The sequence below is a fragment of the Tympanuchus pallidicinctus genome, unplaced genomic scaffold, assembly GCF_026119805.1.
Source record: "Tympanuchus pallidicinctus isolate F22 unplaced genomic scaffold, pur_lepc_1.0 scaffold5, whole genome shotgun sequence".
NCBI lineage: Eukaryota > Metazoa > Chordata > Aves > Galliformes > Phasianidae > Tympanuchus > Tympanuchus pallidicinctus.
Genome location: NW_026294769.1, coordinates 53,884,683 through 53,897,372, shown reverse-complemented (window position 1 = coordinate 53,897,372; position 12,690 = coordinate 53,884,683). Strand labels below are relative to the sequence as shown.

Here is a 12,690-nt window from a genome sequence, read left to right as displayed (position 1 = left end):
ACTATCAAAAATCAATGTATGAGAATTTGCCCACCTACATTTTGTTTTAATTTTGCAAGTGCTCCTCACTGCAGCACATAAGTATTGTACAGTCAAGTATAACACAGAAAGTACTAGGCTAAGACTTCAGCAGCAGAAGTGATCAGAGTGGTCTTAGTACTTTGGGGGCTAATTTTACCTGAGGGTTCTGGGCAGGATACTCTCCTGCATGCCTCAGTTTTCCCACCTGTAAAACTAGAGCAATAGAGTAACTTCTGAAGCTTCCTTGTGACCTACCAAAGAAAACTGCTAAACAAGGGAAAGTGCTATCACTCCGCACACCTCTCAGCCTTTCCTTCTCCCCTGAACCCTTCACTCTGCTCTTCCAAGACATATGTCCACTCAGATTGCTGGAGAGCCACACAGTAAGCCAGACTAAAAGCTGCCTACAGACAAAGTTGTAACAGAATGCTCATGTTGTGGAGTCAACCTTAATACTGCCTAGAGAAAGGACGGGCCTGGCTGTCGAACAGGTTGAGGCCACACCTCATCTGCTCTGTGGGTACCAACATCTCAGTCTTCCCTCTGGAAGTGCTGCAGTAATGTCATGTGGAGAGATGCTGGGCTTGGGGCAGAGCTGGCAGAAAAGACAGAAAGGCATTGAAGGTTACGCATTGCCTGTGGGTATGAGCACACCTCTGTCTTTTTTAAATCATTTTTTCCTATGTCTGCTTTTTGAATTTATGTTTGCTTCACCACATCAACCACGAATTATGAAGTTCCTCTCTTCTCCTTAATGCTCAAATCATTTTTACTTGAATTCCTCATTTCATTTTTAAAGGGAAAAATTTATTATTTTTCACAGAACATCAAGATCTCAGATTGAAACAAGCTTTTGCAATTCAGACTACAGTATCCTTTAAGAGAAGAAAGTAAATTGTGTGATAGAGATTCTGAAGTGTAAATGCTTTTTGGCATTAGTTTTCTCTTTCTGGCAATTAGGGTCTTTTTAGATTGCAAGAAAACATTGCTTCTATCTTCCAACTACGAGTTCACCAGCAGCATCTTTTAAGTGACTGATTCTCCCAGTGGAGGTAATTAAAATAAATTCTAGACCAGTCAAACAACTCCTTGAAATTCACTTTACCTTCTGCCAGCTTGTTCTAAAAACCGTAATGTCACCCTGCAATGCCCTCTGCTGGGAGACACGACTTGGAAGAAAAGCTTCCAGTTTGTGTCCTCAAGCAAGAAACAATACTTTGATGAGATGAACTGGATTTTCACCTTCAGTATGAAATCCTGACACACTGAAATTGGTGAGTTTGTAGCTTTTGATCTTTCCCCTTTAGAAAACAACATTGTTCATTAACTGAACTGGAATAAAACTGTTTATTTCAAGACCAAATGAAAACCTAATTACTGAGTTACAGAGATAAAGGTCTCTTTTTAGTATCTATTAAGCTCATAGAGAGGTGCTACAAGGAAGCTGCAAAAGACATTATTCCTCTTGACATTATTAAAAGTCATTTTAGCTGTAAAAGACTGTACATGTACAAATGCAAACAGCATTCACATGTCACATGACTACGTCTAGCATATATTTTCACTGATTGGCATGCTGGTATCAGAAACCAGGTACATATTATGCAGTAAAATAAAGGAATTATCTGGAACCTGAAATATGCAAATGCCAACCCTGTTAAGTGTCCAAGTCCCTCCAAAATGCAGCGTCATTCAGAAATGTCTGAATCTGTTCTGCTGAGGGCTCTGCATCTAGAATCATAATATTTCATACTGATAATTTTATCAAGTGCATGATTCATAGCAAAAAAAAAAAAAAAGAAAAACAGCAAAATACCACAGTGCCTACTTAGAACTACAAAACATTTAAAACAAGATCCAAAACTCTTTACGTAAAGCCATACTGAACATTTGGACCAGAAACAGATGCTGATTTTATCTAGTCCATGTAAACTACCAATAGGAAAATATTTACTATCCTATCAAGGCAAGAGGAAGCTTTGGCAAGAAGAAAAGCTGACTGATTATGTGAAAGACAAGGCAAGAGAGAATATATTTCTAGATGCCACAAAACAGGGATGGACTCCCTGGTAGTGATCAAAGTTAGAGAGCAGAGAAGCCACACAGCACATAGATTCAGATTTGACCACAAATTCCTTAAATTCCCCCACTTCTGTGACATAGCCTTTGGGCTGGGTTGCTGAAAAAGAAGGAGATGGAGGCCTGTCTCTATACTGTCCCCCTCAATAAACCTGAGGGGTCCACGGAGAAGCCTGATTTGAGCAGATGTGGATGTTCAGGGCAACATCTTGGGAGAAACAGAGCAGATAGATCAGCAGATACAGAAATCCCAGAAAACTTGCAGTGGGGTTACACATTGCTGGCCCCACCACTAACCAGAGTCTATGTGCACCTGGTGTAGGGAACCTGCTTTGGCAGGGGGTTGGACTCAATGATCTCTGGAGGTCCCTTCCAACCCCTACAATTCTGTGATTTCTTGGCACAGCCTCCCACTTGGGTTGCTCTGGAGGGGAAATCCCTGAACCTAGTCCCTGCCTAGTTTTTCCAAGGCCAAAGCCCATCAGAAACTCCACAGAGAGCAGACCCAGGTTCACCAGCACTACTGGCAGGACATACGCACAGTTACATGTCCATATTTCAGACTTTTCCTCCAGGTCCGCTCCTGCCATGCACTTAGCTGAACTGTTACAGCTGGGTTTGGTTTTGATACACAGCATCAAAAAAAGAAAGAAAGAAAGGCACACACTAAGGCACTAAGACACTAAGTGTAAGAGATTACAGGATTCCTTGAGTTCACTTATTCTAGAATGACAAGTCATGTAAGGAGTGTAAGAAAGCTGCATCCATTTGCAGGGATGCAATGTTAGTTAGCCATTAAAATCCCTCACAAAAATACAAAATCACACAAACCCCAATCTTCCCCTTCACATGCATATTCACACCATGACCCCGCAGGTTATGGGCCAGCTATTCCCTGCTCACAGCTCGTCTGGAGCATCATCCCTGAAAAACATTTTCCAGCCCTTGGCAAGGATGATGTAATTCTATTGCTGCTTTGGTTTCAACTCCTGCATCCCTCCGCTAGGATGGCCCAGCATGTTGTTTGTCTCTCACTGCAGCTATGCAATGGGCAGCAGTAGGAAAGATTTTTCCACAATAGCCCCCGTCCATCTCTGCTGGACATTTGCTCCTTACTGCTCATGTTCCCCTGCTTACGTACTTCCTAGCAAGTCAGTTATGTTACATTTACTATTAATCATTACTTCTATCTTTTAGATGGAAACATTTTTTCCTTGTGATGAGATGGTTCCCCTGCATTAACTTGCTTTATCACCACATGCCTCCCTCTGCTCTACTTTACAGGGGCAGACACCCTGGGTGCCAGAGAATGCAGGTGCAGGAAAGCCAAGCAGCACCTGGCAACACCATTTTTATGTGGAGTTACACGTAATTCTAACATTTCAAAGCATAACCTGCTTGATACACAGCCTTAGAAGCTAACAGGTTGGGGTTTTTTGTAGGGTTTTTTGTTTTGTTTTGCTTTATTTTCCAGAAATGACTTTACAATGTTTGCTATGCCCTCATGGAGATCAAAATGTCATGTTTATAGGCAGTTTTCAAGGCTATGCCAGGTTGGAACTGTTGGAGTAGGCCCAGAGGAGGCCACAGGGATGATCAGAGGGCTGGAGCACCTCTCCTATGATGAAAGGTTGAGGGAGCTGGGCTTGTTTAGCTTGGAGAAGAGAAGGCTCGTGGGAGACCTCATTGAGGCCTTCCAGTACATGAAGGGAGCTTACAAGCAGGAGGGAGACTGACTTTTTACACAGTCTAACAGTGATAGGAAAAGGGGGAATGGTTATAAACCAAAAAAGGGGAGATTTAATTTGGCCGTTAGGAGAAGAATTTTTACTCAGAGAGCGGGGAGGCCCTGGAAAAAGCTGCCCAGAGAAGCTGTGGGTACTCCATCCCTGGAGTTATGCAAAGCCAGGTTAAACGGGGCTCTGGGAATCCTGAGCTGGTGGGTAGCAGCCCTACCCATGGCAGGGGGTTGGAATTGGATGGGCTTTAAAGCTCCTTCCAACCCAAGTCATTCTATGATTCAGTCTATGATTTTGTGTTTCATTAAATGTGCCCAGACAAGTACGTTTTGCCCTGAGAACCTTCTCCTTCCCTTAGCATATGCCTCGTTGTCATACTCTCTTGAAAATGGGCATGTGTGCCTACAAAGATCCAAAATAATGTTAACAGGTTTGGTTGCCTCTGTGGACACTTAACTGCTCTCCTCAGGAAAGTCTTCCTATGTGGAACTGGATAACACAGGAATTAGGTAGTGGGTGCTCACACCCTAACCCTGAAATGATTAATTTCAAGACTGGAAGTAACTGAAATTTTTTCCAGTTCTAATGCCAGTCTGGTCCATCAAGAGTGAGGGAGCTGTGCCAGAAAACCTACATGAAAATTTACCCTCTTTGCTGGCACCTTTGATGGGAAGGATCAGCAGTGAAGTCCAAGTCTGAATTGGCCTCCAGCTTAAATTGCTCTCTGATCCAAGGCTGTCTCTCAACATAATAAGCGAGTAACATTACATAAGGAATCTTGCACACTTTGCTATTTCTTCTGCCAAGCAGTCTTTCAAGACGTTGTCTCCCTATCTGATATCTTTACAGAGAATAATTTCATCCACAGAAATGCTTGCTAGTGATTAAATTATGGCCAAGAATCTACATGTGGCCTGGATTTATTCATGTCAATGCACTGTACCACTACTGGAAAATAAGCATAGCATCACTCAAAATGATATACTGGAGTATGACCAGGAACAGCACCAGAACAATATCCTGTGACTGGAAGCAAGAGGTTGAACTGGTTGTAAAATGAGATTCAAGCCATTCACATTTGCTACAGGTAGCATACCACCTTGGTGACAGACAGCTGCTGTGCTTCTACCTCCTTCCCATCCTCTGAGGCAAGAGATGACAATGCAGAAAAAGTTCAGCCATGTTATCACCACAGCAAGAAGGTCTCCCTGTATTCCTTTCGTTCATGGCTGGCAGCAGTTTGGAGGAACAGAAGAAATTACAATTTCATCAGCCTTTATCATTGTCTCAGCCCCAGAGAGTTTGTCATTCAGAGAAGAAAGCTAAGGAAAGTTCTGCTGAACTCCTACTAAAGCTGGTTTTGGTTCCCAGAGAAAATAGGCAGGCAAATTGACATTCTGCCCTAGGAAGGTATTTTGTCCTTATCACTGTGGTAGCAAAAGCCAGTTTTATCAGCATTGCTAAGAAGGCTGCAGTGGCCTGAGCATTAGAGAGAATGATGGCTTCCACCCAGGCCAGCCTCCCAGTCCTCTTCTCCATAGGACACACAATGAGTCTTCAAAAAAAAAAAAAAAAAAAAAAAAGCATTGACAGCCAGAATAACAGAATGGTCGTTCTGTCATTCTGTACTCAAGACTGACACATTTCCAGCCCTCGGTAGTCGGTAACCATTCTGTTTGCATCAATATAATGTCAGCAGAAGACATGATTTGCACACATTAATTCACTCATCTCCTAAGAGAGGGCAAAATTCAGGACGTGACCTCAGCTCCTTTCTCCTGCACTCCTCCTCCTGACCACAGCTTAGCTGATGGCCCAGTATGTCAGATTCACCTCAGTGTGATTCCAGAAACTAGTCTGGAATTAATTTGAGCCAGTAAGTGTCTTTGATTGCATCAGGCAAGTTTTGAACAACAAGATCTAAACAGCAGGCAGTAATCTGCACAAAAACAATCTCCGTAGTTAAAGGAATTCTAAAGGTCTGTGAGCTTTGTGCCTTTTTTTTTCTTTTTTTTTTTTCTTTCAAATGCTTTCCAACTGAGCAAATGCAGCAGTGGGTTTGCTGGAGAAGGCCTTGAGGCACCCCAACTTTGGCACAGTTATCCCATAGACACTCCATACATTTTTGGCACCTTACAGCAGACACATTGACAGCCACAGGATTGATGGAAAGGGAAAGAAGCTGTTTTGCAGTCAGAAGAGAATGTACTCAGATTTCTAAGGCCATTTGAAAGAATGCCAGAATGATACTGGATTTCAGCATTCTTAAGCTCCTTTACGATGATGCTGCAAGTGGTCTTTTCCACATGTGATGATGTACTTCAGGACAAGCATTTCTGCAGCATTTTCCAAGCCTGTGGGCTCCTGATCCTTTTTCAAATCACAGAGATGATAGCATACCAGGGAGAACTGTGATTAGTTTAAACTCTCCACAGCTGTGAGAGATGGATGTAAAAATTCCACCCAAAAATCCACTTCTTCTGGATTGAATTTACCTACATGACATTGAGTTCTGACCAAGGGACCACTTTAAAGAGCTGGAGCAGCATCAGTGCTATTTGGTTTCTTCGGTCAAATCAATCAGGGCAGGCTCACAACTGCTTAACCCCACACATCTCCCAGCAGCACTGCCATCGCCTTGGCTGGGGTATCAGAGCCCCAAGATACGTGAGGAGAAAAATGGAACAAATAAATAAAAGCTGAAGTAGGGAGAGAATCCAAATGTGGCTGGCAGTTCACTGCTGGCAACGCCGGGAGAACTGTAAAACACCGTGTAAAAGAGAGGCTGCACTCTGAGCTGTGAGAGACTGCAACCCCAATCCAATTGTCATGGTCCTGGTGAGGGGGTGAGTGCCAAGCTTCCTGTCAGCAGCAAAAGGGAGGGCGCTGTCTGTAAGGACAAGGACGCTGAGCACACACCGGAAGGCTGTGGCACTTGGTTATCTTGTAGAGCGTCCTTTCAACACGCTGTGTATGTTTGGGGCACTCTAAATTGGGAAGCTGCAAAGTACCGTGGTTATAACCTGGCCACAGCCATTTCCCTCAATGCTACCTTCAGCATGCAAGCCGGAGCCAACCAGAACCAGGCGGAACTGGCCAGAAGCTGACACATCCCAGTCTCACCCTCCCATGCACGCCAATGGCCAGTTGCAAATTTCCTACAGGCGTCCATTAAGCATCAGCTCTGTTTTATACATTTTGCTCTACCGGCAGAGACCTAAATTCTAAGCCACCACGGCCCCTGTTTTAACAGAAAGAGCCGCTCCTGGCCCTGAGGCAGCTGCCTGGGGTGACGGCAGCAGAGCACACATCACTAGTATGCTGGGAAACAACACTCCAACATGCGTAGTCGTGGCCGAGTGGTTAAGGCGATGGACTAGAAATCCATTGGGGTCTCCCCGCGCAGGTTCGAATCCTGCCGACTACGGCCGGAACTGATGCGTTCCGGAGGACTGTTTTTATTTGTTCACCTTTTCTTTAGAACAAGTCCACCCGCCCGGACAGACCAGGCGGACGGGCTCACAGTTCCCACCGCGGCAGAACCGCCCCAGGACCACCCCGGCACCCGGCGGGAGCGGGGGCTCCGCCCTGGAAGGGAGGGCGGTGCGAGGCCGCCCTGGCAACGGCCGGCTGAGGCAAGATGGCGGACGAGCTGGATCGGCTACTGGACGAGGTGGAGCGGAGGTTCTGCCGCATGCCGGAGCGGGGGGCTGCGGACGGAGGTCGGAACGGCGACAGGGAGCGGGCGGCGGCGGCGGCGGAGGGCAGGTGAGCGGCGTTCCGACGTGCGAATCTCCGGCCGGCGGGGCAGGAGGGGGGTGGGGCCTGCATGGAGCTCAGCATGTGGGATTACGGCCCCGCGTCTGATTGCCGCCGTTTCTCAGGAGTATCGGAATAAAAGTGGCACTAAACCTGCGTCTGTTTGTGAGCCACGGCCAGATGTTACGTAGCTCCGTCGTTTGGTTTCAGACTGAAAGAGAGGAGATGTAGATTGGATGTAAGGAAGAAGCTTGCTAGGTCAGCGCGGCGAGGCATCCCGGTTTGCCCAGAGCGGCTGTAGGGGGGTCCTGAGGCCGGGCTGTGGGGGCCCTGAGCAGCCGGTGAGCTGTGGCTGTCCCTGGTCAGGGCGTTGGCCTGCAGGGGTCCCTTCATGCTCAGACGTTCCTGGTTAAGGCTGCGCTAAAGCTGACCTTGCCCGTGGAGCAGCTTCTTTCAGCCGGTGGGTTAGCAGCCTGGCATTGCCCTCCTTGGAGTTCTTTCCTTGGCTGCAGGCCCACAGTGGGAAATGTTTCATAGGCTTGTAGGCTTTTCATAGGCGTTGAGGCTCCCGAGGAGCTCCTTGCTGCTTCCTCAGCTAAGCCTGCTCTCACTGAGGTGTTCAAACAGTGACCTGAGCAGCGTTCATTGTCAATTCGGCTTCTTCCACATCCATCAACTGAGCCATCTTTATAAGCAGGACAGAGAGCACATCTCCTTGTAGGCAGCTGCCCTAAATGGCCAATTCTGTCTCTTACACGATGAGAAGGACCACAGATATGCATACAAAGTCAGCATCCTCTTTCACAGGCCAACCTCTTTCACAGACCAGCAAAGGTGAGCTTTACAAATGCCTCCCACCTCACCCATCTAGCTTTAAAGGCTTAATGTGCAGTTAATCCACTTTGAATTTCTAACAAAGGCTCTTAAGTTTATAAATTATGGATTATAAAAATAAACACTGCTGCTATAGTTGAAAAGAATAAAAATAAAGGCTTTTTGAGTGGGAACTGTGCTCTGCCAGGTTGGAGACACGGGGTTAGTGAGCAGATTCACTGCTTCAAGAACTAGTTGTGATACTAAAGAGCAGGTTCAAATTTCCATACAGACATCCCTCCAGACACATCTGTCACTTCTCCTGTGTATTACTGCTGTATTTTATCACTGTCTGCTTTTGGTGTTGACCTATGTCCTGCAATCTTGTCACTCCTTCTAAAAGGACAGTAATAGAACCATTTTGAGTGGTGGTACACCCCCAGAGAAAGCCTGCTGCATTTGCATCGAAGACTGCTGGACACATGAATAGTGACTGACCTGAGCACGTTAGATGGGATCTGTGAGGCATAAAGCTTGCTAATTTCAAAGTGTTACTTTACTGTTTTAGAGATTTCTGCATTTTGATTGGTATGAAGAAGAAAAAAAAAAAAAAAGCCAGCAGGAGACAATAGCCCAATGCATTGTGTTCTAAATTGTATTTGTGAGTCGTTTAACATGAGGAGAGAGCTCCTTCTGACCTTTCTGTATATCTGCTGCTGAAAATAAATGTAAAAAATCAGGGCTGTCCATTCTGTTACTCAGTGAGTGCCACAGGGGTTCTGTTATCACTACTTTATTGAAGGTTGGAAGTGGTAGGGAATAAAGGCAATAAGCAGAAGGCCAGTTATAAGACAGTTCAATGAAGAGGCCTTATCCTGCATGGTACATCTTGTCCATAATTATTTGGATGGCCTACCTTAGATACTACAGTAATATTAGAGGACAAGATTGTGACTAATTTTATGTTTTTAACTTACAGTTCTTATAATTACTCTGATCGTGCTGCAAAATGAAAGTTGATTTGCTTGTGTTTCAGATCAGCTAGAACATTAATGGGTGCTGGCAGTGATGAAGATGATATAGATGACATTATTGATGAAATCTGTAATGACAGCAGCTTTGCCAGAACACCTCTGGTGAGTACAAGTCAGGAGAAATGCAGAAAGCATGAAGTCCAGTGATGGAAAAAAATTAAAAACTACAAACTAAAACTGATTTAAAACAAGAAAGAATGGAAATATGCTGTGGAATTAAACTGAAAAATAAAGCAGGAAGGAAAGCACAACAATCCTGTAGCGATGAACAGGAGAGATATAAAGAGATCACCTAACCCAGGCTGTTAAAGGGAATGCTAGTTCAAGGTAATGTAAAATAAAAAAAAAAAACCTAATTGTCTGCTCAAGCCTGTTGCTTAGGAGTGTGTCCAGTTAGATTTTGAATTAGGTTTTTCAAGGGAGGAGATTTCACAAACTAAACCTGTAACCTGTTCCTGTGTTAGATCATCCTCACAGTAATTTTTTTTCTGATGTTTCAGTTTGTGTCCATCACCCCACCTCTTGTCAGTGGGCACTGACACAAACTGGCAATAGTCTGAATATGTCATGTTTGCTTCTCCCCAGCATATATTTGTATCCACTGACAAAACTCTGCTGACCTTGATCTTCCACAGGCTAAGCAGTCCCAGCTCTCAGCTTCTACCTGTGTGTCAGATGGTCTAAAGACTTTAATCACCTTCACGGTGCTTTGCAGGACCTATTCCATGATGTCCATATCACTTTTGTATTGGGCACAGCACTCCAGACATATCCAGGAGGCAGGAGCAGGTCTTCATTCTAAAGTCAAGGTGATTGTGTCAGTTCCTTCAGGCAGAGCTGGAAATTTGCTATGGGGAGAGCAGCCTTTCTACCTATCTATCTGTCACTTCAGCACATTTTGTCTCAAACGGCCTTACAGAAAACTGAACAAGAAAAATCCCAAATTCCTAGTCCTGGTTTTACTGGATTATTTGGATTTCCTGACTCTTGCTTTTTTAGTAAAACAGTCTATTGCCATATTGCTGAAATGCTGCCTTTTATTCTTTGCTTTTTAAATAGAAATTGAAGTCTAACTACCCAAGTGTCACACCTGGAAGCAATAGTGCTGTTGTACAGGCTCATAGGAAAAGGTAAATGAAAAACGTTTGGGCTACTTGAACATAGCTTGATTATAGCTTGTCTGATAGTTTTACTCATGTTTAATTTGTCTTGATGTCAACTAAGAAAAAAAAAATGAGTATTCAGTTAACTTTATCAGAAAAAACACACTGTTGAACAGAAAGTTAATGTTAAAGAATTATTGATATGTTTTCATGTGATCAAAATTATTTACCATATAAGTAATTATGGAACAAGTTTCCTCTGCCTTCTGGACAAATGCAGTTATCAAACACTGCAATATTTAGTCACGAAGCATTGAAGAATCATAGAACAGCTCAGGTTGGAAAAGACCTTAAAGATCATTGAGTCCAACCACAACCTGACCATACTACCCTAACTAACAGCCCTCTGCTAAATGATGTCCCTGAGCACCACATCCAAACAGTTTTTAAACACATCCAGGGATGGTGACTCAGCCACCTCCCTGGGGAGCCTATTGCAGGGCTTAACAACCCTTCTGTAAAGAAGTGTTTCCTGATATCCAACCTAAACTTCCCCTGGCACAACTTGAGGCCATTTCCCCTCATCCTGTCACGAGTGAGAAGAGACCAACCCCGCTCTCGGTGCAATCACCTTTCAGGTATTTGAAGAGCATAATAAGGTCTCCCCTCAGCCTTCTCTTCCCCAGACTAAACAGCCCCACTTCCATAAAGACATTGTTTATCACAGTTTTTCTATGAGTATCCTGGCAAAAGAAAAAAAATGGAATTCAATCGTTCGTAAGCATTTGATGCTTTGCCTGTATTGAATAAATATTAACTTGCCAGGCCTTTAAGGGACTAAAGGAAAATCTTGCTGAAAAAGTACTACTTGAAGCAGTGTAACACACAACCATTTAAATTAGCATTGAGCTGCCTTTTTTCAAAATGTTTTGCTACTACTTCATTATTTTCTTTTAATTAAATCCACAGATGCTGTCCAGTGTACCTGGGTGGAAGCTCTTCACCAAATGGCGTAGGAACAAATATTTCAAAAAGGTTAAAAAAAAAAAATCTATTTATCATTAGTTTTAATCTAAATTAGTTTAAATTAATTTAAATTAGTTTTAAATTAGTTTTAATCACAACTGTGTTTCTGTGGTGGTGCAGAGCCCTGAGTTTGAACTGCAGGGACAGCTCTATGTCCATTGAAACGCACAGCTGCCTGTAACTGCAGTCTGAGTTTGCTGATCTTCTCCAGTCCCCTGTTTGTGACCACAGGATCCTCTTTTTCATTTGAGGAGTTGAAGAATGTGTGCAAATGAGACAAGAGACTCCAAAAATCAAACCCGTGTAGTTAAGGAGGTTGTTGCTCTAGTGTTGTATTTCTCTGTGCTTCTCTTTAGCTTTCTGTGTGATGGCAGAGCATGCCTCCTAAATCAGTAGACTAGTTTAAGTCATTCCACAGCTTGAACTGAAGACAGGCATCCCAGAGCCTCAATTGAGGACAAGCAGAGTGCTTGGTAACTTCAGGAAAGGTACTTTAACTGGAGGAAAGGGACTTCAGATACATAGCTCTGATATCCAATAGAAAATTAATGCATTTCCTTCTGCTTTTTTTGTAAACTTCTTTTGTAGTAATTTACACATGATGCCTATGCAGGTGATAGTCAGGTGCCACACCGGTGAGAAGGATCAAAGAGTATATATGGAATATCAGATTATTTGGCATATTCAAGGAACCTGGAAAAGTTACTGCGTGATCGTAGGTTTGAATGCGTACATAATGGGTCATCCAGAGATGTGGAAAATTAAGATTACAGGTCAACCACACTTCTAGTATTTCTGAGTGTGTTTTGTTGTAAAACTGTAACGATCTGTGTAGCTTCTCTTACTGTTACAAGCTCTTGGAGATTTCTGGTGGTTTTTTTGTCTTTGGCCAGGACGTGTGACCAGCTGCGTTGCACTGCTTGTGACTTCCGTGTATCGCTTTTCAATGACTACATCTGGGATCAGTCCTGTGATTACCTTTTTTTCAGGTATGTCTCAGGAGGGTTTGGTGTTAATATTGTTTTACTCTGCTTCAGGGCTTGATGGGAACAGGGAAAGTGAAGAGTCCTTGGCAGTCCATGTTATCTAATAAGGAGCATGGGTGCAACCTCTTCA

The 12,690-nt window shown here is 43.9% G+C and overlaps 1 protein-coding gene and 1 non-coding gene across 4 annotated transcripts in view; both read left to right on the top strand.

The window, feature by feature from the left end:
• The first annotated feature begins 7,184 nt into the window (after positions 1 to 7,184).
• Positions 7,185 to 7,266, top strand: TRNAS-AGA (transfer RNA serine (anticodon AGA)). The gene has a single exon. It is a non-coding gene; the product is annotated as a tRNA-Ser (tRNA).
• A 188-nt stretch (positions 7,267 to 7,454) lies between these two features.
• Positions 7,455 to 12,690, top strand: part of CFAP418 (cilia and flagella associated protein 418) — a 124,354-nt gene continuing 119,118 nt past the window's right edge. For all 3 annotated transcript variants that reach the window (XR_008211083.1, XR_008211082.1, XM_052703320.1), the window contains exons 1-5: positions 7,455 to 7,607; positions 9,448 to 9,547; positions 10,505 to 10,575; positions 11,518 to 11,583; positions 12,468 to 12,563. Coding sequence is in view for 1 of the 3 variants with exons in the window: in XM_052703320.1 (XP_052559280.1) it covers positions 7,480 to 7,607; positions 9,448 to 9,547; positions 10,505 to 10,575; positions 11,518 to 11,583; positions 12,468 to 12,563 (461 nt within the window). In the remaining 2 variants the exon portion in view is untranslated. The remainder of the gene's footprint in view (positions 7,608 to 9,447; positions 9,548 to 10,504; positions 10,576 to 11,517; positions 11,584 to 12,467; positions 12,564 to 12,690) is intronic.